Raw genomic sequence first — 24731 nt, 5'->3', positions numbered from 1 at the left:
GTGCCTGAGATTTCTGAAACAGGGCTCATCTTCATTGCCAGAGGAAAAACTTGTACAGGCGCTGTGAATGCTCTTAATCCTCAATGGCAAAGTCACTATGTTGAAATTCAATTGAGCATTAGCTCTTCGGTGAATCGTTTTCAGTATGAAAAGAAAGCAGGCAAATAATGACAAAGGTGGTCATTTTCTGGCTATTTTACTGTTGTTATTGTAAAAAACAAACAAAAAAGACAAGATCAGAGGAGAGATGTGAACAGCAGTGAACCTGGGTTTCAGGAGAACTAGCATCTGTGGTCTCTGTATGTACTAAATCTGAAACTCTGCCTTGACTATGAGGAGGATATTAGCCAGAGTGAAAGACAAGTGGAGAAATAAATGTGCATAACCTCACACTACCAGTTCTTTCATGCAACTGGATGCGTTATGTTTCCTTGTGAATGGAATGGAAATGGCAGCTTGCATAATGCACTAAGGGTCTCAAGCTCTCATTGTTGGTGGATGTTAACTGGGCAGAGGCACGAGGTAACAGTCTTTATCATGTATCAGTGAACTCAGTAGGACCATTTAAATTTAGTTTGATAATACTGATTTCTAGAAGGAGGGCTACCGGGATCCTGCCAGCCAAAATCTGACTTCCACTACTATGTATGCAGAGGAACTGGAGAAGAACAAAGGATTCCACTCCTGCTCCAGCTGTTGTAGACATTTAAGGATTGTCAAAAAAACTGATATTACAGGATAAAGGAGGAGAATATGTTGTTTGCCACCTCAAACACATTCCACAAAAATCATTCTAACAAGGCAGGTTATAATTTTATTTTCAATTGTAGTGACATGAATCTTTTAAGCTTCAGTTCTTTAAGTATTTATAGCCTCAGGGCTTTCCATTCTGTGTAGATATGCTCACCTTTGTACAAGATGAAGATTAAATGAGCTGTTTATGTCACTAAAACCTGAATGTGTTGTCCCTGACAGGTGAAAAAATGTTCTTTCTTACATGTTGGCAAACTATATGATTGCTGCTTCTTTGTTGTAAATTATCTGTGGTTTACTTTTTTTACTGAGTCTTCTTGATGTTCCTGGCTAACATCTTTGCAGCTTTATTAATACATACATCACTCAATATTGTCTAGCACAAGAGGCTTTCTGTGGCTTGTATACAAGATTTTGTTTTTCTTAATACACTGCAAATGTTGGCAGTTGATGTGACGCTTATCAGATCTTTACATTTGAGCTGTGATTTGACTACAGAAGGAAATACTTGTACTGGTTGCTGTTCTCCTCTTTTAAAATTCAAGGAATATTGTTTTAAACATGGTTACATTTATTTTAAGTACACCTTAAGAGGTTTTGTATGGATAAGTCAAACTTCAGATCTGTTGAACAGCATTATTCTGAGAACGATCCATTTATGCTAGAGGGAGTTCTTGCCTGTGATGGAAATGTTTATGAAAAGTATCTGTGAATAGCAAATCATTGTTGAATCCTAAGGTCAGTGGTAAAGGTTGCCATATTAGTTCAAGTTCATAACCATCAGAAACAAGGAACTGTATGCATACATAACTTATAGACCAATGAAATTAAAGATAATTGTTTCATTAATACACTGGCTGTGCTTTTACTGCAAATCGTAACCATACCATTTGATAACTTGGAAAGGTTGTTAGTGCCAAAATATATAATCACTACTAGTAATGTCTGTTTACCTTGTTTATTTGTGATAGGAGCTGCATTATTCCCTGTTCCTTTTTCTCGGATAGCCTCTGCCTAGCAACTTTGGCTCTATTTGTTCTCTTCCATTTTCTGGAAGCAGTTCTTTACTACAGTCCAAGCAGTCTGCTTTCAAACACCTTTTTCTGCCTAAGCCAGTGCAGCAGTTCTTTACAACACAGTCATCATGTAACCAGAAGAAGAGAGTTTTTAGATCCTCATCAGCATTTCTGTATGCATTCTGCCATGTCCTGCTTCATTATGCTTTAATATGAACATCTGTAGTGATTTTGTACAATCATCAGATGTTCGAATAGGAAAACTGTTCCGTAATCCTTTTTCAATTTTCTGCTCACATGAATCTGAAACAATTATTTCAATATTTGAACTATTCAGATACTTGCAGATGATTTAGTGTCTCGAGAGCATATTTTTGAAGAATTCAGATGTATTCTGGTTAGCTCTGGAAGGGCTTAATTCTCAGTTTTAGTACGAGAAATCCTCATTGTCTCTACAAAGGCAACTTGAGATCCATCGCTGCACAGGGGATATTTGGTACTGAAAAGAAAGGTGAACAAAAAGTGGCAGAAGGATTGCAGCATGAGCAGAAAGTGAGTGTGCAGAGGCTGGAGAGCATCCAGCTCTAGCCAATGGCCAGCAGCACCTGCTCTGGTGAGCAGGAAAGCAGTGGATCTCCTGTATGCTTCATAAATGGTACCTTGACTGTGAAAGAGAAGTACAGAAACATCTGTGCAACCGGGCAGTCATTTCCAGTCAGGCTTTTAAAGACTCTCACCCTGTCTATTCACACAAAAGGAAACAGCAGCAAAACCTCATTTCCATCTGTACTATTACTGATGCAGTTCCTCACTGATCTGAACAACACAGTAACAGCATACTGTTCCCCCTCATCAGAAGGGACTCAATTCTTGTCTGAACTGCTGTATGCAAAGTTTCCCCAGCCTACATGACTGCCTTTCCACTTTTGGTGTAAACAATTGGAAATCTGGATGCAAATAAAGGCCTGATCTGTCTGTGTGCTTCAAGACCGAATGAAAGCAGAGGTTGAGATAGTTAAGACACCTGTGCAGTTAACAAGGCATGAGAGCAAGCTGCTAATTCCAAGTGCAGATGGATAATGATAGGGTTGATAAATGGGGTTACTCTTTTGTATTTGGGATTTCCAACCCTGTCACTGCAGTGTTTTAATGAAATTAGATATCCGAGTGTAGGTAAGATGTGTATTTTAAAGCAGTCGCTAAATTTACAGGAATTCATGCTGTCTGAGGATTTAAATGTTAGAAAAACAACCAACCACCGACACCACAAGAAGAAAGGGACAGCGAGAGATGCTCTCACTACTGAGAGACGGGGACTTCTGCAGAGCTCCTGCCATGGTAACCCTCTGGAAACACAGCTTCCATGGACGCGCACATGCCGTTGCCAGGGCGGTTCTTGGCACTGCTTTGTGTTTTTTTGTTGCCTTATGTGAGCCACAAAGAGCCCCAGCACAAGCTCAGCCTGGCCTCTGCAGCTCCCCACGACACGGCTTCATCCCCACCACGGCACACCCCCTGAGGGGGATTGGGGAGGCAGAAGCTGCCAGGAGGAAAGCCCAGCTCTGCCCTCCCCACCCTGCCCTGGAGAGTGGTGCAGTCCTGGCCTGGCAGTATGAGGGTAGGTGTGCACCTGTAGGTGCGGGCTGTTGGGACCCAGGAGGGCCAGCTCTTGCTTCTATGGCTGCTGGAGGAGCCTGTGCCCATTTTTCTCCATCGGTAAGTGCACTGGCTGACAGGGCAGCGTGTCTCTTGTACTGGGAAGTGATGGTTGAAGAACCCTTAGAGATTTGAACCTTCTGGTCTTGGGGCAGTTGTACATGGTGGGTGTCCCATGGAGGCAGTGGGCAGGTGTTCAGTGGATTGCTCTTTCCCACGTGGCTTACATACAGCTCTGTGCTTGCTTCCTTCCTCCTCTGCTGCTGGAAGCCTGCAGCCCTGTCTGCAGCTGCAGTTTGTCCTTGGGTAATGGTAATTGTGGGCAGGGTGGCTGCCTGCTTCTGTCATACCAATGATTTCAGAAGAGGTTTTCATATCCCTTTGCACAGATAATGGCCACAACCAACGTCTCTTTTGCTCTGTGATGATGCTGGCAATACTTATGGATCTGCTATGCTAACAGTGTTTCCTGATTGTTGTGACTGGGTCAGTGAGTTATGCCTTGGAAGCAGAAGGTGAGGAGATGCTTTCCTGTCGTTTTTCACAACCAGTGTTGTCCCGTTGCTGCATCTTTGGGAACCTGAGGTTTGTCTTTATTTTTCCTTTCTGGACTGAGTAATCTGCTTGAGGTTCAGCTCATTTTTTTCCACAGGCAAACATAGATAACACTGTTCTGAACATTTAACCTGAATTCTAAGTATATTCATAAATGCATGTTACAACAACCAAAGCCTGTAGGGTAAATCAGATCTCTATAATCTCTTTAGGATCATTTATTATAAAGCACTGGATTCTTGGAGATGAGTAACCAGTCCTTGTATCTGCATTAGTGAAAATAAATAAGGTAAGTAAGCTACTATAAATGCTTCTCTACCGCATGCAAGTTGATGGGCTTACAAAAGTATATATGTATTTGCAGGGTTAGTGCCTAAGAGCAAATAAACTCTATCGAAAACCTGAAAATGAAGGGAGAAGTGTATTCTAGCTAAAGAAGATTTCACAGTTCAATATAAACTTTGGGGTTTTCATTTATTTGTTTGTTTGTTTATTTTGCAGGACTGTGACTTGCATGACCAAGAACTGGAGAAGTGCCAGGTTCTAAAAGGAACTCGGTGCCTTCTCATGAGGGTGTTAGAAATTATACTTCAGACTCGAGTGAAATGAAAATTTCAGATGAAAAAGGAACTGCTGAGACAAGAAAAATGACTGTGATTAAGAAGAATGTCTGCTGTGATGCCGTATACGTGAACGCAGCTAAGATTTTTCAATTCATTCATAATAAAAAGCCAAAGGAAAGAACGTTAGTGCGATATGGTGATGGCTCGGTATCTCCCATGCTGACTCTTAAAGATGAGTGTTCCCAGCGTTTATCTTACAATCTGGCTTTCAGTGCTCTGAAATGTAAGTACAAAACGTTTCCAAGAATTGCCAGTAGAAATGATATAGCAGAGAGAAGTATAGAAATAGTTTCTATTTTGTTTCTGCCTGACGACAGAGATTTGGGTAATCTATTGTAAATTAAGTAGTAATTTACTACTAGACTAGTTGTATCCCTCAAACATTTAAATAGATCTAAGTGTTGGTTATGTTTTATAGAATCATTTAAGATTTGTACTTTTTCTGATAGGGTAATCAGAATTGTTACTGTACATGAGTAAACTTAATTTTTATGATCAAACTTTCAGATCTTTCTCTGTTTTTTCATAAATATTTGCTGTTCTTGCACATAATTTAGTATTTCATAGTATAACTTATCAATGTTTTTCGCAGATCAAGATCTTCTTGAAGAAATACTGCTAGATAGTCAAGTTTACTCATGTCATTCAATAGTAAGTGAACATTGTATTAAGAAAATACCTTTTGTATTTACTGAGTTGTTGCAGTTAGAAACTTTTCAGATGGTTCTTTCCACATAGTAACCTGAGATCAAAATATTCTATTCTTTTTCATTAGTTGTCCAAACCATGAATCTCCAGTCTTCTAGATGAGCTGTTAGTGAGATTCTTTTGGTGTTGCATCCCAGTGCTGGGAATTAGCTCCAGAGAAAGAGACTAGGAGAGTGAACCATAATGCTTACTGCGCTGTATGACTGGCTGTGTGATGCTGTCCATGAGCCAGGAAAAGTCACATAATAGGATACCAGCGACTATGGCACCTGTCCAGGGAGTTTGACCCCTGGGTTCTGTCTACTTCTTGAACAAGGCAAGGTACTTCAAACTCTTGTTTGCAAACTCCCAGGAGCAGCCTCACCGATCCTGTAGGCAGAGATCTTTTTGTCCTCTTCTCTTTTGTGTGAAGCTATCTTTTGAATGTGGTGTATGGCTTGTCCAGTTTTATTGAGTACAAAGAGCAAGGATTGCCCAAGTGCAGAGACTGGGGCTTTTGAAGAAGCAAAGAGAAGCTTTTGGATTCTGTCTTGGTTCCCCTTGTTTTTACACTGAATGGTGCTTTGGATAAAATAAAGAACAGCACTCAATGCTTTCCATCCCATTTGAGTCCCCTTATGAGTGGAAAGTGTAGAGTGAACCATATCAGACGAAAGAAAACACTGACCCCAGGTTTCATTTCCTGGGCAAACTGTGTTATGAAAAGAAAATCTGGAGAAGGCAGAACAATCTGCTTCCATCCTGTGGTGCCTTTGATGCTTTTTGATAATTACAAGATTAATTTGAACTGGTGTTAATTGCATAGATTGATGTGAGCAGGCAAATGATCCAGCAGTAACGTTTGATTTTCAGCTTGTTTTTGCAAGGAGATGAGACTTAGGTAATCACATTTTGTATTTGATGGTGTGCCTTTCGTAACTTGAGTTTTCTAGCTTGTATCAGTCGTACTTGTGAGAAGGTAAGATGTATCCAAGAGTAATGGAAGTGCTGATAATTCCTGCCTGTAAGGAGCTGCTGCTTTAGTTTAACATTTAGGCATGGGAATGAGATTTTACCATTGTTCTGCTTCTGCTTGTAATATAATGGCTTGAGCCATGGATATCAGTTACTATATCCAAAGAGTCCTGTGAGAGAAATTGATATAGAAGTTTCATTGGAGTTGTTTATTGTCTTACACAGGAGACTACTGCTTGATATGGACCTTTTTATTTATTTATTTGGCTGGATGACTGTGAAGAGGAAAGGGACCTGGGGGTATTGGTCGATACTGGGCTGAACATGTGCTGACACTGTGCCCAGGTGGCCAAGAAGGCCAACAGCATTCTTGCCTGTATAAGAAATAGTGTGGCCAGCAGGAGCAGAGAGGTGATCATCCCTCTGTACTCAGCTCTGGTGAGGCTGCATCTTGAATATTGTGTTCAGTTTTGGGCCCCTCACTACAAGAAAGACATCGAGGCCTTGGAACGTGTTCAAAGAAGGGCAATGAAACTTGAGGGGTCTGGAGCACAAGTCTTATGAGGAGCAGCTCAGGGAGCTGGGATTGTTTAGCTTGAAGAAGAGGAGGCTCAGGGGAGACCCCATTACACTCTACAGCTTCCTGAAGGGAGGTTGTGATGAGGAGGTGCTTGGCCTCTTTTGCCAGGCAAGAAACTGGACCTGAGGAAATGGCCACAGGAAATGGCCAGAGGTTTAGACTGGACATAAGAAGGAAGATTTTCTCTTAGAGAGTGGTCAGGCACTGGAATGTCTGTTCAGGGAGGTGGTGGAGTTGCCATCCCTTGGCAGTGTTGAAGAGGTGTCTGGATGAGGAGCTATGAGCTATGGTTTAATGGACGGTTGGACTAGATGATCTTGTAGGTCCCTTCCAACCTTGTGATTCTATGATTCCATGATCCTATTTATTTATTTTCAGAAATAAGGCAAAGTGCCACGTTCACTATCCAGTTGTTCTTCTGTTGCAGCCGGCTGAATTAACCAGCCTGCTTCTTGTGTTACTTTATGACCTGCAAGACAGAAAGTTTGAAGCACGTGTGATATCTGATGAGGAGGAACCTATAGCAGAAGTTCGGGAAATGGAGAATTTTCTGTTCAGGTACACGTGCAAAGAATTTTGTTGTTGTTGTGGGTATATATTAGCAGAAATGCAGAATTTTATAGCAGCTGTTTTTTGTTTTTTTTCTCCCTGATTTTGAATCTTACAGATACCTTTTATCTTGAAATCTTGCAAAATTAGTTTGAATTTTTTATGAGAAAGTGATCTGAAGGGAAACTTTCTTACCCCTATAATAAGAAAAACATTGCTAACAACCTACATTGCAAATTATTTTACTAGAAATAGGTAGCTTATTCTGGAGCTCTTGAAACTACTTTCATATAATTTTCTGTATGAACTTGCAAAGTGAGTTCTTGCTGTTGTTTTCCAAGCAAGAGACTGTTTTAATAGAAATACTGCCTGTGAGTAGTTGGTGAGTATTAAGCTTATGACTATATTTTGTAGGTTTAGGATCAAATTGGCAGCTGCACTTGCAAGATGTCGCATCAAATATGATGCTATTTCAATTGAATACTTTATACCGGAAACTTTAAAGAAGCACGAACAAAGAACTTCTGCCTTACCTTTATGTGCTTGGATAAACACACTGAAGACCAGGTAACATCTTTAAAGTGTCACCTAATATTTTAGTTTTTACATATGTTATTGGATAGTTTGCTGTACTCTTAAAATTTCCATGCTAGTTGACTACTGGTAATTTGATTAGAAACTTAAAGTCCTTCTTTTGCTTGTTTTGAACTATTTATATATTACTGCAACTGCATTCATGAACTGTAAATGGAAGATACAACAGAGTTTGTTATAGACTATTGCTTATGTGGATATTCACCAAATAGGCAGTTTTTTTCCTGACTTGATCTCCCTCTGAGGGCGAGTAAATTCTGTGATGAAAAACAGAGATCATTTTGTAAAAGCAGGTGATATTTAAGGTCTTTCCCTACCTAGGCCATTCTGTGCATATTGCCAAGGGTGCTAAGACAGATAAAATACTTCAAGCCAATGTTTGTTATGTAAAGATAGTGTCAGCTACTAACGATTCTTTTAATCATCGTTCAGTGTGTCATCAAGTGTGTAACACTGGTATTTCCAGTCTTGTTATCCATTCTATTATACAAATAATTCATTTTATCATGTTCTCAGGAGTTTTTAATACTTTTGTCTTGGACCAATATTCTGTGGTCATGGCTGGTTATGGTTTTCTTAAGAGAAAGTGTCTGAGTGCAGTCTTTCACCCTTTAGCTCAGATTGAGCTGAAAGCCACAGTATTGACTGTACATAAGCTCATAGGTACGTAAAACACCACATAAGCTCAAGCGCTTAAAAAAGTGTCTAAAAGTTTTGGTATATATACCTTTAAGTCTTCATGATATTTGAATTGCAGACCTCAGCATTTATGCCTTTGTTATGTTCATGGAAGGATTACTTCAGATAGTAGTTGTTAAATTCATCAGCAAGCTGGGATACATTGAAAGCAATTGAAAGAGTGAAGCTATTCTGGCAGTAAATGTGCTACCAGAGGTCAAGGACTATCTATATGAGGGTGCTTTGAATCATTCTCTGGAGACACACACCTCCTTCTTCATCTGTGTTATCGGTCTTACTGACTTAAGAGTCAAAAACAGAACTTAGAGGCCTGCAGTAGTATTATTCCCCCTCGTGTGTCAGATAGTACTACTGCTTTACGTATGTGTGTGTAATCTATACAGATGTTTTATACACAGATGCAGTATATGTTTTACACAGCTGCAGGTGTAGGGATGAGTGTATGTATACCAACATAGGCATTAAAGAAATAAAAGGCAGTAATCAACATCAATGTGAGTTATGTTGCTTATGAAGGTGGCGTATATTTAATAGTCAGAACTGTGTGTTAACAGCTTTGAAGATGCCTTTGAAGATCTGGAGAGTGAGGGATTCAGCGAAGTTGAATCTGTGTCAGACCTCAAGGATTACACTTATTGTTTGGACCAGCATTGCCACAATGTCTTGTTTTTCCCTTCCTCTCTTAAAGACGAGCTGCTTGATTTAGATCTTTTTGCAGACTGCAGACTCTTACTGCAGGTGAGTTGGTGCCACCCTTGAGTAAGTGATATGAATCTGCAAAGCAAAATAATGCTTTACATTCAAATAAGGTCATGCTCTGTGTGACTGTCCCATTGCATCAGGCAGGCAGAACTATGCTCTCAAAAGTTTTTGGACGTGTATAAAAATGAGAAGTTGAGAAACAGATTGATTTATTAAGATTTACACGAAAATATTAGTACTTGTAATTCATAATTACAGTGACGGTAGTAAAATGTTGTAAAATTAATTTTAGAACTGTCAAAATTGATGAACAAGGTGGCTGTGCTTCTGAAAATATGAGGAACGTTTCTGTGTAACACAGTGTACATTATCCCCCCCTTAGAAGATAACAGCATGCAAATATTCCCGTCCTGTAGCTGAAGAGGAATATGGCGAATGTTTCTGATGGAATAATGATAAACAGAATAATTCAGGTTGGAAGGATAATAGAATCGCAGGAATCATAGAAAGGCTGAAGTTGGAAGGGACCTTTAAAAATCCAGTTCCACCCAACCTGCCGTGGGCAGGGGCACCTTCCACCAGATCACACTGCCCAAAGCCCTCTGATTTAAGTTAAATACAGTGATTTTGACTTAAGATACTTGATTTTTGTCTCCTTAAAAATTCCCTATTAGCAGCTACATGTGATCAGCTCTTTCTCCTCCTTTCTATTTATCATGAAAATAGTGGATCAATTTCCTACTCTGGAAAAGAAGATTGGTGCTCAGAGAAACCCAAGCAGTTGGTTACACTGAATTTGTGTCACTGTTTTATAGGATAAGTCTCGCAGCCTTGCTGTACACTCTGTACAGGCGCTGTTGGGTACGGATGATGATGTTATCATGGCTCACCTGGGTTCCCACCTCACCGTCGCCCATATGTCGGCACTGAGAAACGACAGCACATCCAAAATCTTTGTTTGTGGTGTAAAAAGTTCTGCAAAAGCAGATGAACTGGAGGACTTGTTCGAACACATGGGATGTAAAAGTATGTGTTGAAACAGTTGGTGTGAAGAAGGTATAGCAAGATAGATTTTGATAGGGTTTGTGATAACTATAAATAGGTCATAAATTGATCAGAATTTAGAGATCCCTTCTTTGAAGATTTGGGAGGGTAATAGATTATTTTTGTCATAGAGTGAACTTACTTACAACTCCTTAGCTACAATGAGGCTTAACAACGTTGCAGATTAGTCAGATTCCTGAAACATTACAGTGAAGTACTTATTCACATAAGTAGTTCCCGTGTAATGGCTGGGATCTGCAAACTTTGGTATCTGTGTAAGTGGTGTCTTGACCATTGCTTTCCAGGTCTATTTTTACTTGTTTCTGAGATCATTAATCAAAAATTCATAGATTAATCCAGAGGATGTGATCAGAAAAAACTGTAATAAGAGTGGCAACCAATTAGCAGTCCCTTCAGTGGAAGATGCTAAGGCTTCATCCCTCAGTTTACCTGAAATCAGTGGGATGTTGGGGGGTCTGGTCCATTAGGTTGTAGCTCTGTGGAACTTTGTGTAACATTGCTCTCTTCAACCCCATCACTTTAAAATTAGGCAGGCTTTGCATTAGTGTTGAACTGCTGACCACCCTTTTTGTTTTATTGCAGATATTCAGCTGCTAAATGAAGACTTTACTGAGATTGAACCAAAAGATCCCAGATTTCAAAATGCAAAAGTTATTTTGTTGATACCACGGTGCTCTGGACTGGGTTTTAGTAATCCAATAGATTTTATTTTGACTGAACATGGAGGTAACTTCTGATACCATAGATTTCTGGTAGAAATAGTTCTTCAGGTACTGTGATATGGATAGTACAGCTGCTCTGATAAAATGTAATCCATAGAGCATAGACAAATAACCATAACCATAGACTCACCAAGGTTGGAAAAGATCTCTAAGATCATCCAGTCCAACCATCCACCTGCTACTAATATTACTAATATTAGGAGCACTTTGTAAAGGAAATTTCAAGTCAATGGTATGAAATTTGAGGGTTATTTTGGGGAGAAGAGTATATATTGTCTTGGTTTTCAGGCAAAAAGACAAAATTTATGTCTATATACGAGTGCATAACTTTCTATTATCACATTCCTTTAATGACTGTTTATAATAGCCTTCTCACTGTTCAATTTTCATTAAACAGAAACAAAGAAGAGGCAGTAGTAATTAAACTTGACAAGGAAAGAATTGCTTAGGCACTTGTGGTATTGTAATCCATAAGGCCTGCCTTCTCACTGTACCAGTGACCATCAGGTCTGTTACCAATGCGTTTTCTGCAAACAGTGTTAAGAAACCAACAGCAGCTATGTTATTAAATGACAAATCTTTGCATTTAGATGCAGGATTGCTGAAAGACCTTTTCCAAGGATCTGTGTCTAAGGATAAACTCCGCACTCTCGCTGAGAGGCAGCTGAATGAGTTGATGCATGCAATGAAATGTAAGTGTGCTGGCAGTCAGGTTCCTGGAAAGGTTTTGTTTTTTTTTAATACTTTCAGTTTGATTGTACTGCAACCAGATTTATATTGTTAAAAATACACCCATTAGTCTATGAGTTAAGAGCAATTGTTTAACCAAAACCTCCAAATAATGATCTCCTCCAGCTTGAGGGTTTTTGCGTTGTGATATTTACGTTAACACATTTAACACAACAGCCTGCATAAACAGGTTTGTATAAACAACTGCCTGAGTCAGGTTCAGTTTTGGCTAAGTTGTAAATGTGGTCCATCTTCAAGCTGCCATTTTCTTCTGCCGTTCCTTTAGCAGATGTGTGAAAAGACAGCCCTGAATTTGTGCTGAAATCCACCAGTATTTGAAAAGATTTTGATTATTAAAAAACAGCACTCAAGCATAACTTCTATACTGGTTTTAGTCCTTACTAAACCACTGTGTATCACAAATTTTAACACTGATCTCTTTTCACGTTTTATTTTGTAGTTCATGTACAATCTATTGTTTACTGCACTTCTTCTGTTTACCCAGAAGAGAATGAAGAAGTAGTGCAGAAAGCGCTGGAATGTGCTGTGAAAGTAAAAAAGCTGATACCATTCAGGTATGGCATGACTAGTTTTGTCTATGGAAAACTTGAAGTAGCGTAACAGTTATCATAGTCCAATCTGTGTCTTGTATTAGTATAACACTTAATATCATCTTCAGCTGCCCTGATTCCATTCTTTTTGAAGTTAAGAGAGTACTAAATAGTACTCTTAATGTTTTCATCTATTGCGTTTCCCCGTAAGTAGCTTAAAAGAGAACAAAGCCAGTTTAAGACAAGGTAGAGACTGGAAGTCAGGCAAGTTGCTTGATTACACCAAACTTCTGACCTGATCAGTTCCAAAGGAAAAAGGAACCAAGTCTTAAAAAGTGAGAACAATAGAAGTATGCGAACTTCTGCTGCTCCATTGCTTGTGTTTGTATTCAGAGTGACTCTGGGGAGGGTATAGGGGTCAGGCTGCATTACCAGAGCGTCCTGTATAATCATAACATACAAATATGTATGAGAAAATTGAAATTCCGTTGAGTCTGTAATGTCTATGAAGCATTTACCGTGTGGGAGAGGAAGCAGGAGGACCTTAGAACTCAAAGGTCTCTGAGTTATTTGAATGTAATCAGTACACACGTTCAGTATTTATATCACATAATTAATATGGATAAAAAAAGAAGAGGATTTTGTTCAGGAGCTTTGATTTTTCTTCAGGAAAAAGAAGTTCCCCTTTGTCAAAGAAAAACAAAAACAAAAGGTGAAAGAGCACTGGAATTTTTGTGGAACTCAGCAGTTGTGGCTGAGGATGGGGAGAACTTCGTAAATGATGATTCCAGAATTAGTTCCTCCTTCGCTGCCATGCACAGATGTGGGATTTTTGTCATTGTACCATGAAGCTGCTGGCAGCCAGTGTAAACAAAGCAGTAAGAGAATACCATAAATGAAATACAGTGTGATCATACTTGTCTTAAGGTGAAAGCTCAGCTATTTAAGGCCCATGTATTCCTTATCATGGCTCCTCAGGCATTTCTTTTAGCATGTGGTAACTCATTTACTAGAATAACACAGAACAGAGTGAAAAATTTTGAGCACTTGTGTTCAAAGTGTAGCTGCTCTGAGAGGAACAAGTCATGCTAATAAAATGTCCTTTGGAATCATCACAGATATTCTTCTCTCTGTGTCAGACTTGTTCTTGGCTTTATGAACCAAATCACTGTGGCCTGTTTGTATCAGCTGGGAATCGATGGAGTGTAGGGGGAATAGCAGACTTCCTTCCTTCCTTCCTTGTTGATACACAACAAAACAGTAAACTGAAAAAAAAACCTGGAGCCCTGGTTGTTGGGTATTGCAAATAGGTTATTTAGCTTACATCAATTATTTACTAAGAGCACATACTTACTTACTCAAAGTCAACTACTTTATAATTTCTGTGTCTTGCTGAGTGTCTTCAGAGCATTCCCAAGTTCCTGGTCACCTGGATTATCCGGTTATGGCAGCCTCAAGAAAGAATACAGTTCTGAATTATGTTGATATACATTTATTATCTGGTGGTTAATGTCATTTAATATTGAAAATAACTCTAAAAAGATGAATTCTCATGTCTCGGTTTGCCTTTTTTAAAAAAAGAAAAAATGAAGATAGGCTTTCATTTGCAAGAAGCACTTTACAAATCACTTTTAATATATCCATGTTTTCTTCCTTGTATATTCTTATTTCTGGGTCATTTCTTTCTTTTTGGCAGACCGATTCCTCCTGCCTTTTCTGAATGCTCCAATCCAGATTCCTGCACTGATCCTTTCTTCAAAATAGAACCATCAGAAGTTTCCAGCGGCTGTTTTCTGGCTGTTATAGCAAGAGAGGTAAGAAAACTAGAAGTTAAAAGCACTTCACAGAGAGAACCATCGTCATATTCCACAAAAGGAATTCATAAATGGAACATGTGAAAACAATTTGATAAACCTGGTTGATTTTTAAGATTTCTTGAAAAGACCAAAGACTTGGCGAGCAAAGCCAAGGGAAACTTTGGTGAGTAAACTGAAAAGCCTTGGCATGATTTCCTAAGGAAAGGCCTTAGAAGGATGATCTGCATTTCTGAGCATCAAACTTTTCATCTTGTGGCTGAGAAAAGTAGAAGTTTTTCACCAAAAAGGGGAGAGGGGGCTTTCCAAGCCCATACAGTTTAAATAATCATGCTGTGCAGACATTTGTCTAAGTCTAGACTCATTTTCCCTCTTCTAGCCTGTAGAGGGCAAAGTCTCTGGAAGAGCGAGTGTTCAGACACCACACAGCAGTCAGGCCATGTATTTACTGACCAAACAGCAATTCTGCCACACCTTTCTTGTGGAGTGGATCTTGAGTAATCTGAACTTAAGGAATTGACTTTGCAGCTGTTTCTTAGATTCATTATTATTTCCTTTGACATTTTCAGACAGACTCTTCTGAAAATATGTCCACGAAGGATGTTTTGTCTAACGCTGCAGCAAAAGGACTACTACTAGACAGCATGCTAGGTACATCAGAGGAAGAAGAGATGCAAGAGAAGGTTGTAACACAGCGTAGAAGTGATACTGCTGAGGTTCCTCACACCAAAGCTGTGTCTAAGAGAAAAGCTGTGTCTAAGAGAAAAGCTGTGTCTAAGAGAAAAGCTGTGTCTAACAGGAAAGCTGTATCTAACAGGAAAGCTGTAGTACCTGAGGCTGTAAGCAAACTGAAAGAAATGAATTCCAACCAACCAACTAGTCACATTCAGCTGAAGAAACCCACCATCGAACCAGGCTCAGACAAGGGAGTTTCTAAAGTGCCGAAGCACACAACTGTTGTCAAGGTGGACGGAAAGCAGACACAAGCCAGACAGCCGACACAAGCCAGACAGCCAACACAAGACAGAAAGCCATGTACAGATGATAGAAAAACGCTCGCTTTGAAAATAGTGGAAATTGTTTTTCCTCAAAGACACTCACCCAGGCTAGCAGATTATGTCACTTTGCTCCAGTCCAGACAGATGAATAGAAGTCTGAGGGATAGAGAATCTCCTCCACCTGTGTCTGATGTGGACAAGCCAACTGTGCTTAGAAATTCTCAACCAGAGCTGTAAGAATCTTCAAACTTCCCCCTAGCTTTTTAGAAAAGGTAAAGATTCCTGTATATATTTATTCACACATGTAGATTACAATAAACCTTTATTCATTATCAACTTACTATGAGACTAGTTCTCAGATATTTGCATGGAAATAGCTCCGTAAGCCATTTAAAACCAAGAATTACATTTTGAAGTTACACAAGGCTGACAGACCACTGGGGGAGCAAGGTCAAACATACTGCAGCTTTTTGCTATAGGTTTTAAAATGACAAGTTACAGCATACAGTTTTCTTTTCTCCCATGATTTGCGTAGCTACATATGAATCTATTTCAATTTATAAAAAAAAAAATAAAATATTATTTCTTTTTTAAGTGAGACTGCATTTAATGAATGGCTGTTCCTATTTGCAAGCATTAGCTACTGCTTTTGTAAATGACCTTTTGGACTGAGATACACAGAAACTCAGCCTTGTGCAGTAAGCAAGTTAGTTCAGTTCTATCTCTCAAGCTGGGTATGAATTTTTCTACAAACAGCTGGCCAAGTACATTTGAACCCACAGGATTTCCAGTATTAATTCCTTTGGTTTCCACTCAAAGGTGCTTAAAAATATTATAAGGGAAAACTATATAAACATTACAATGTAACATCAGTCTATATCATATCACTCTTTTCACCTCAGATAAGCTGCTACTGTCCAAGTAAGTAATTTTTATAAATAGCCTAACTATTTATCCAAATAAATAATGACTAAACACAAGGAATTAGGCACTGTTCAGAAATCAGCTGTGGGAACCTAACCCATTCCCTGTTGCTAACAAATGCAGAATGAATGGTGAATACCTATGTCTGTCTTCTAATCCGAACACAACGTAATAAGTGACTTACTATTAAATATAGGCAGTTTAAATAAAAAAAGTACTTCAGGAATTCGTAGCAACTGTTTCTGACAGGATTTAGACCCACGCAGAGAAAACGTTTTAACATCTTTATTTTCTTCCTGTCCACACCAGCCAACATAACTGGATGAGGATTAGAAGAAGGCATGTATTACACCATCGGCACATAGAACTGCCGCTTCTTCATCAGATAACTATTACTACTTCACTGAATCAGTGAAAAATTCTGTTCATGTTTTTAAGCAGAGTCGCCTGTTGTACTCAAAGGTTTCACTCACCTGCAGTACATCTCTGTGAGTAACCTACACTCCTTACCTGGTCCAATAAAAGGAAAAGCTCTGTTTTTGTTGCTATACAAACCTGTTTGCTTGCACTGTACTGAACTGGAACAAAAACTAAAAAATAACACATTATTTCAAACCACCTTTAAGGAGGATTCTACATAATAGACAAAAGGAACAGAAAGTAGGGTTGGTTGGTTTGTTTTTTAATATGGTTGTTAAATGCCTAAAAGAAACTTGAGATTCTTAAGTTAGAGAAGTGATATGAATATTTTTAAAAATAAAGATCAGTGTCTCTCATTTACTAAATATTGATAAAATGACTTCAAAATGAATATGCTCTGGGCTTACACAATGATGTTCCACACTTGGGCTTTCATCCTGTTTTGAGGGAGCTGAGTCCTTAAGATGTTATGGAGTCCAAACCAGTGGTGACCATGTTATTTTACCAAGCATACAAAAGAGCCAGCAGTGAAGATTTTACTTAATTCAGCAGGTTACCAGCTTGCTTGGTGAGCACTGAACAAAACCTGGTGGCAACATCTGGGATTGACTTCAAATGGCTCGTGGATAGAAGCCTGAATGCTCAATTAAACACTTAAAAAATATTTTAAAAAGCAAAGTAAAGCTGTATCGTGTATAACCAGTTCTCAGTAGCCCAGTTAAGTATTGATAGTTTTCAACTGGAAACCACTGATTCACCTTTATAGATACAGAAGTCTCCACGACATTACTAATGACTCTACACAGCCATCACATATTTTTCCCTCCCCTCAACTTTGAACAAGAAAAGAAATAATTTCCCAGCTCCATGGACCAGTTGAGACAATCATTTTATGCAGCCAAATTTATTCTTGGAACAGATTACATTTAAATGTGTAGAAGTGGACAACAGCAGGGGAAATTGCCCTTTTCAGCATCAATTGCGCGCTCTATTCAAGGCTGAGCTCTGCTAATACCCAGTGGGTTTGGGTCCACAGAAATCCAACCTACTTTTGCTGACTGTGCAGCACAAGTTTTTAGCACTGTATGCCCAAGGAAGGAGTAATGGCATTAAAGGCTGAACCTACATAAGCTGCTGAAATAAAAAGGCGCTGTTTTTGCATGGGTGCTTTACCAACAGTTGCGCATCCCTAATGAAATAATCATCTAAGAAATACTTGATAAAACTTAACAAGAAAAAAGAACTCTCAGGCGCTGACACAGACGTGGTGTAAGCTGTCAGACACTCCAGCCTCTCTTCCCGTCACCAAAGGGGACGTTACTTCAGCAGGCACAGGTACCTCCAAACACAACGTTATTGTGCGTTGCTTCTGTGCTGCTTCTGTGCAGTCTTTGTTATTTCTCTTTAAAGAACCCATAGTTGTCTCTGCAGCCTTGCACCTCCCACACCCCTTTTCTCCTCTTTAAATGAAACAAACAGTGACTTAAAAAGAAAAACCTACAGCCAGCACTGCGGATTTCAAAAGAAAGGCTTTTATCTCTCAATTTTGACAGTGAATATAAATCTCCTTGCTTTTGCAAGGGAGCACATTAACGACGTGAGTGATGCGTGATACTTACCTCTAGTTTACTACTTGCATTGAAAAAAATATGAAATCAGCTTCGCTTTACATGATTTTTCTACAGACTTCAATAAAAATGTGACTACAAATAATTACAAAGTTGCCTTTTTTTTAGGCAACCTATAGTATACAGCGTAGAGAATGTTACAAGATCACGTCTGGTAAAGACAATACATCGACATCATAACGCGGGATATTTCAGTAAAAATAGAATAAATAAAATAAAAATATTTTAAGCTGTATTTAACAGGTTAATTTAAAATATGGCATCAGACATACAAGGCATAGTGAATGCATGGCTGCCTGCTTACAGAATCGCTGGGTATTATAAAAAATGCATAGATAACTGAAGGGTTGCGATAACATCAAATAAAACAGTGCTGGTTACTCAGACACGCGTATGCCATACATACATTTTTGGCCAGGTTAAAGAGCGCCTCAGTACATTGTGTGATAAAGGACAACGAGCTTTGCAACTTTAAGTGTTGATTCTGCAAACACCCGGGTGTGTGTTTAACACTTTAGAAACTCAGGAGTTCTACTGCAGCCAAAAGGCCAGATAGATGTGGCCCATGAAGCAAACTACTTAAGTATTTGCAAAATCAACAGCATTTTGGTAACAGACAAGAAATTTGGGGGACCTACAGCTTTTCAAATACCTTCCTCTCTCCTTTCCCTCAGCCCTTCCTGCAGTTGCACATTTTTTCCAGTGAAAACTCTGTTTTCAGAGCCTCAGCAACACAGATGTGTAAAGACTTCTGACACGGCTTATTACCTTTGCACTGCTGTTTCCCAAATGTTGGTTTGGTTTAAACATGAACTGTTCCTCTCTTGGGGAAAAACAGCACTGTGTAGACAGCACTACTGAACTTGATTATACTGTTAAAAATTCTTTGTTGTAAAACAAATTAAAACATTGGTGTTTCCATCTTGAACTTTAAAGAGAAAGACGCTGTCAAAATATTTTCTGTATATAAAACAAAGTTTGATTCAGTATTCTTATGATGAATAAGGAAATATCCTTTAAATTCATGACCTTGCTTAACGACATTGTGAGCCGCCACATTTTGATAGCAGCCACAAGAGGAAGTGATTTTTTTTTAAACACTGTTCCTGTCAGACTTAAGTGGGATCAGTACTAGAAACTGGAGAAACAGGAATAAGCTGATACACATCTGTCATCTCCATGCTTCGATATCTGGCTTCATGGTTAGTTTAAACATTGCTACTGCTGAAAGCGGAGGATTTGCCTCCCCTTCCCTCCTTTTCTCCCTGTCATCTGCACAGCCACGTGGCCAGCAGGGTCAATTTTGGAGTTTACTCACGTCATTCAGATTGGACTTCTCCTCCAACTGCACAAGCAGCGGAGCTGGTACAAAGGAGACAGTAGGAGCATGAGACTTGGGATGGAACAGGATTGCTTCACTCCCCTGGGAGTAGAAACTCCGTTATGCAGAGATCTGAAATTGCATTCACCAAGGTTGGAAAAGACCTCTAAGATCCTCCAGTCCAACCATCCACCTACCATCAACATTTCCCTCTAAACCATGTCCCTCAGGACATCTAAACATTTCTTGAATATTGTGGAGGCTCAGCTTCTTAGAGGGCATTCTAGAGAGCTGTACTTAGAATGCTACAGCTGCATGGCTAGGCTTCACCTACACTTGCTCATACATCAGGCTAAATGTGTTTTAATAGTTCTTCTATGTTTCCAACGCAGGCATTTCTTGAATCATCACTCTTTCCCCTGGTATTCTTAATATGTTTTGCTCAGGTATTGCTGCTGACTTTTTAAAATAAGAAAAAAAAAATCATTCTTTGTTCATAACAATCTTGCTTATAACAATATCTGGCACAGTAAAGTAAAAAAATGGTTCTTGTAAAAACAACATTCTTCTAAAATTACAACATGACCAGATTTGCAGACTTCGGAGACAGATACAGTTTGGAACATATATATATATATATATATATATAAATGCAGCCAAAACATTTCTAACATTAGTTAAAAATATCTTTTATGTTCCATTTCCTAAATTTGTACCAATCTGCAGGGCTAAACAGAAGGTGGCAAAGGGAAAAAGATGCGTAGCTGCATTTGAAGATCAGCACAGGACGCAATTTTAAAGGGGCATTTCTGTGCTGACTTTGTCAGAATCTGCAGTTGTGTGGATCAAGGCTACTACAGGAGACCTTTGGAGCAAAAGCACTGAAATGAAATTGTCCCACTTGAAGCAACGTCCTGTTAGAAAACAACTCTCATGAGTTTTGTCACAGTTTCCATTAAATTTAGTAAATAATCAGAAACATGATTGTTCTATTTGTGGCATGCTAAGTATTTAGCAGCAAACTCAGAGAGGGAATACTGCAACCCAACACAGAATTGAACGTTTGATCAAACACTCATATAGAAAACATCTGTAACATTTTTGCTTTTGTGAGAGTTTTAAGACAGTAAAACTACTGACCAACTCTTTCCTGATCAATGTGAGCCCTATGTGGAACAATCAGTATTTTGAATGAACAATTTGGGATGACATATTTAACAACCAACGTGCGCACCTGTATGATTAAAGATGAAAAGTGGATCACCCTGTACTCAATTACTGAAAACACTCCCAGGTTTTTTCAGCATTGGTTTGGTATCAAACAATTCCTGCCTACGACTGTAATATACAAACAGAGATCAAATGACAATGGTTCACATGAATGTCAGGCAAACCAACACTGACAAACAATTTAAAATTAACAGGTTAGTTCTGTAAAAAATAAAACTTGGTATTTAACCTACAGTAATTCAATGGTAGCTGATCCTTGGTATCTACTCCAGTGTCGAGAACCAAAGTGCTGTAGGACTTAAGATTGGTTTGAGACAAATCCAGCTCAAGACGGTGAAACCATCAACTCAAGCGTCATTCACTCCAAGGACTTTAGCATGAGTTCACTGGGAAGGACGTGGCCGTATTCTTTCTTTTGTGAGTTCAGGTAATGTTCACGTATTTACAATCAAACAGACCTTCCATTGCTCACAATGTAACTCATTGACAGGAAAAAAATTATTCATGCTTCTTTTCATATCAAACGATGGTGGCAAGAACGAGATAACATGCTTGTCTAGCATTGCTTTGATACGGATAAATTCTCTTAAGACAAAGCATCAGCAATTTGGAATGGAAGGCCAAACATCATCAGTTCATTTTCCTTAGTGTAGCTACTGTTATCTGCAGTTAAAGGTTAGGAGAATCTTCTCTCTTACGCTGCTACGGCATGTCGGTGACTGGGCGTTTCTGTTTCAAAGTGTCAATGAGGGACAGCACTCCTCTCTTTACGTTGGTTGTGACTCTCCTGGTCACCGAATCTGCAGGTGGTGGGGGAGGCCGAACTTTCTGCGAAGGAGGCCTGGCCACTAAGCACTTCTGATACCGTAACTGCAACAAAGCAGAAGCATTCTGCACTCCTTACTGTAGCCATTACTTCCAGTGCATTTAAAATACATTTAAAATACTTTCTCATGAAGTACAGTCAAACTTCCATTTTGACTGTGACAAACAGCCCTGATGAAGTTAGTGAGACGTTGGTTTGTCAGCCTTTTAGCAGAAACTGTTTGTTAGCACATGACAGATACTAAATCATAACAACAACTCTTTAAAAACTGAAAAATGAGTTTTCTTAAACAGGGACTATTTTTCCACTACACTGTCACCGGGTTACATAGAAATATTCTTCCAGCATTAGATAACTTCTGTAACTACAGAACAGATCTTACAAAGGTATCAAGGAGTTCAGGAGGTCAGGTGTTAAAGGAGCATAGTTCACTAAATAGACATTTCAAGCTTATTTCTAATTTACTAAATATATCAGAATCCAAATAGCTAGGTTTTATCTTATTATATCTCAGGAAACTAACTGCACATTTGGAAATACATATACTGAGGTAGTGGAAAATCTAAGTACTATTAGATGCCTTTTAAAGAAAGTCACTTACCATACAAGCAGCCTGAACAGCTTCTGACACATTGCCTGCATTTGGTTCACACCAAAACACATGGCACTCGAAATGCTGGTTTCCTGTATCCATAATGAAGGCAAACGTATGAACATCCTTGCCTACTCCCATGAAGGACAGAAACCGCACACGACATTCCACCATGATTTCCTCTTCATTCTGGTTACAAACAAAATGATTGTTCATTACTAACAGATATTCTATGAAATTTTACTTTCGGTGATAGGTTGATTAAGCAGGAAGAGAACACTGACACAGTTCTGTGACATTCCTCTGTGTATCCCTGGTTTGCAAAGGCCTGGGCTGGGTCCTCCCTTCTGGGATACCAGCAGAACACAAGGGCTTGGAGATTTAGCACTGAAGCATATTATGCATTGTAGCACTGCATGTTTAAATCAGATGTGGAAGTTTTGTAAAGAAATGCATGGCGGCTGTGGCTTCTAAAGATAGTCCCCTATTACTGGTATGTAGAGATGTGGCTTTAGGGCCTAATCAACAGATGCGGATGTAAAACCTTCTTTGAAAGTTTCATTTTATTCATATCTATGAAAAATGCCCTACTAAAGGACAGTGACGTGAAACACAAATTGTAGTCTTGCTCTTGGCTTTCATAGAAAGAATAAAGGAAATACAGGTTAGAACTTAGGAATGTTCCTTATGGCTTAGCCTACAACATCACAGACTCAACACGTCTAGGAAGGATAATACCATGTGAATTTTAAGCATCTAAGGGTTACTAATTATTTATGTTCCTAAGGACATGCTTGGAATGGTAAATAAAGCTGAAGCTGACACAAGTTGTAACAGTCTTTTTAAAATGGTGGTACAGCCCTGCAAAGAAATAACATACAAAAAAGGCAAATGAAGTCCAGGAACACTTTCTTCTAATGCTCATGAGTTCCTGGTTTTCAGCACTAGTGTTAAAAATGTTTTGAACGTGACAGTCTGCCTTACTCTTTCACTGATGACTGTGACAGTAGCATCAGCAACATTCATGGTAACTGGCATCCAGTCTTCCTTGCTAGAGGAAGCCATCAGACTTTCAATAGCGCTGTTCAGAGTATCCATTCCTAAAACAGAAGTAAATGTGTATGAGTAAGCATTATTTTCACATAGTAGTACATAGTAATGAATTGTTTTGAACTCAGTTAAATGAATATGATGATGGGTTCTGAAGCTGTTTTTTTTCATCTGCAGAAGCAAATCAGGTGCCTCTGGCATATTAAAAATGCGTTAGCATCTTATTTAACTGCAGCACCATTTCAGTCCACTAAGGCCCTTCTCATTAGTAACAGAGCTCATATTCATATTGAGAAAGCGGTAAAAAGAAAATGCTTTCTTACCAGCTCCCAAAGCACTCTGGTTGCACAACACACATTTATTTGAAGTGCTGAATGCACTTCAACTCCGGCTCTTATGACTCTGAAGGTCAGGAACTGCTCCCATTCCAAAATCAGGCTCTTACACTCAGCTAGTCACAATGCAGCCCTTAAGAGTTTATGCAAGTTCCCTCTGAAGTCAGAAATATGTAACACATACCCACAGGTTTAGCTACAGGTAGCATTCCCAGGTACTGGACGTGGAACTTCTGCACCAGTTCTGTCTTTGGTGTTGGGAAATCTACTGCATGGGAACAAATATAGATTTCTATTTATTGCTACTCACGGCTCGGAAGAAGACTTTCATTTCATCAATAACCAAAAACAGTTTATCGAGTAATTATACTCTGAAGGTATTGTACTAATTAAAACAAATCTCCGTTCCCTCTGACAAGACTAATGCCAAATAATTTCTAAGGGAATTAGAACACTGCAGCATTTAATTCTTCATCTACACTAAAAATAGGGTCACATTATGCTACTGGCTTATTAAAAAAAATAAATAAATGCATGTGCCTTTGAGACATACAGACCTATTTTTCACTGCATAACTTTGTAAAATCTGGAATCTTTTTAACATCATCTATTTTAATACATTCAACATGAGCTATGAGTAATCAATACTGCTGTCTGAGCAGAAAATTACACAAGTTGATGTATGGATTAGGAGTAGGGTAACCAGGATGAACTGCTGGATCTGAAAGCATCCAGTTTCCTGTAAAGCTAACATGTGGTAATGTTTGTTCTCCTGTAGAACTTTCTAAACAGCAGGTATTAAGTTTTGACTAATACGGCATGCAAGGGCAACTTTCTTTAGTAGAACTTTTTCTGTAGTAGAGCGTGCAAAAGACCCTCAAGGTGGATGACAACCCACTTGTATCTTTTGCCTTGGAAGCTGCCAAAATTGTGGTGAAACCTGGAGGGAGCAGTCCTATGTGAATCAATGTGATTAACTGGAGTGTATTTTGCTTTTACGGCAAATTTGGCTGATCTATGCCATCTCAAGAAGTATTTTTATATGAACTGGACAATATATGCAAGTAGCCATAAGTATGACAAACTGTGTTTGCAAGAGTTGTACTTTAAAATAAAAGACAGAATGTACAACCTGAC

At 39.0% G+C, this 24731-nt stretch overlaps 2 protein-coding genes across 47 annotated transcripts in view; one reads left to right on the top strand and one right to left on the bottom strand.

Moving 5' to 3' along the window:
* Window positions 1–3160: 3160 nt before the first annotated feature.
* Window positions 3161–16977, top strand: NSUN7 (NOP2/Sun RNA methyltransferase family member 7). 9 transcript variants are annotated; one of them, XM_085545560.1, is made up of 15 exons: window positions 3161–3485; window positions 3815–4010; window positions 4193–4269; window positions 4482–4826; window positions 5196–5254; window positions 7273–7403; window positions 7809–7961; window positions 9242–9425; window positions 10205–10415; window positions 11037–11180; window positions 11767–11868; window positions 12366–12480; window positions 14153–14270; window positions 14840–15540; window positions 16502–16977. In XM_085545560.1, exons 4-14 carry the CDS (start codon window positions 4586–4588, stop codon window positions 15503–15505), a joined length of 2124 nt encoding a protein of 707 aa, XP_085401686.1. In that variant the 5' UTR covers window positions 3161–3485; window positions 3815–4010; window positions 4193–4269; window positions 4482–4585; the 3' UTR covers window positions 15506–15540; window positions 16502–16977. The 9 variants fall into 9 exon arrangements, with proteins under 9 accessions (XP_085401686.1, XP_032299871.2, XP_085401691.1 ...); XM_085545562.1 differs by adding an exon at window positions 6491–6703 and having other exon boundaries at window positions 3182–3485; window positions 3815–3940; window positions 14840–16977; XM_032443980.2 differs by having other exon boundaries at window positions 14840–16977.
* A 523-nt stretch (window positions 16978–17500) lies between these two features.
* APBB2 (amyloid beta precursor protein binding family B member 2) overlaps window positions 17501–24731 on the bottom strand; it is a 131265-nt gene continuing 124034 nt past the window's right edge. For all 38 annotated transcript variants that reach the window (XM_085545545.1, XM_015862412.3, XM_015862415.3 and 35 more), the window contains 4 exons: window positions 23779–23862; window positions 23194–23309; window positions 22219–22398; window positions 17501–21661 (listed from right to left, as the gene is read on the bottom strand). In XM_085545545.1, coding sequence (XP_085401671.1) covers window positions 21494–21661; window positions 22219–22398; window positions 23194–23309; window positions 23779–23862 — 548 coding nt within the window. In that variant the 3' untranslated portion in view covers window positions 17501–21493. The remainder of the gene's footprint in view (window positions 21662–22218; window positions 22399–23193; window positions 23310–23778; window positions 23863–24731) is intronic.

The sequence above is a fragment of the Coturnix japonica genome, chromosome 4 (genome assembly GCF_054131305.1).
Source record: "Coturnix japonica strain WE chromosome 4, WE-NBRP24, whole genome shotgun sequence".
Taxonomy (NCBI): Eukaryota; Metazoa; Chordata; class Aves; order Galliformes; family Phasianidae; genus Coturnix; species Coturnix japonica.
Note: the sequence above shows the minus strand (reverse complement) of the source record. Positions and strands in the feature narration are given on the sequence as shown.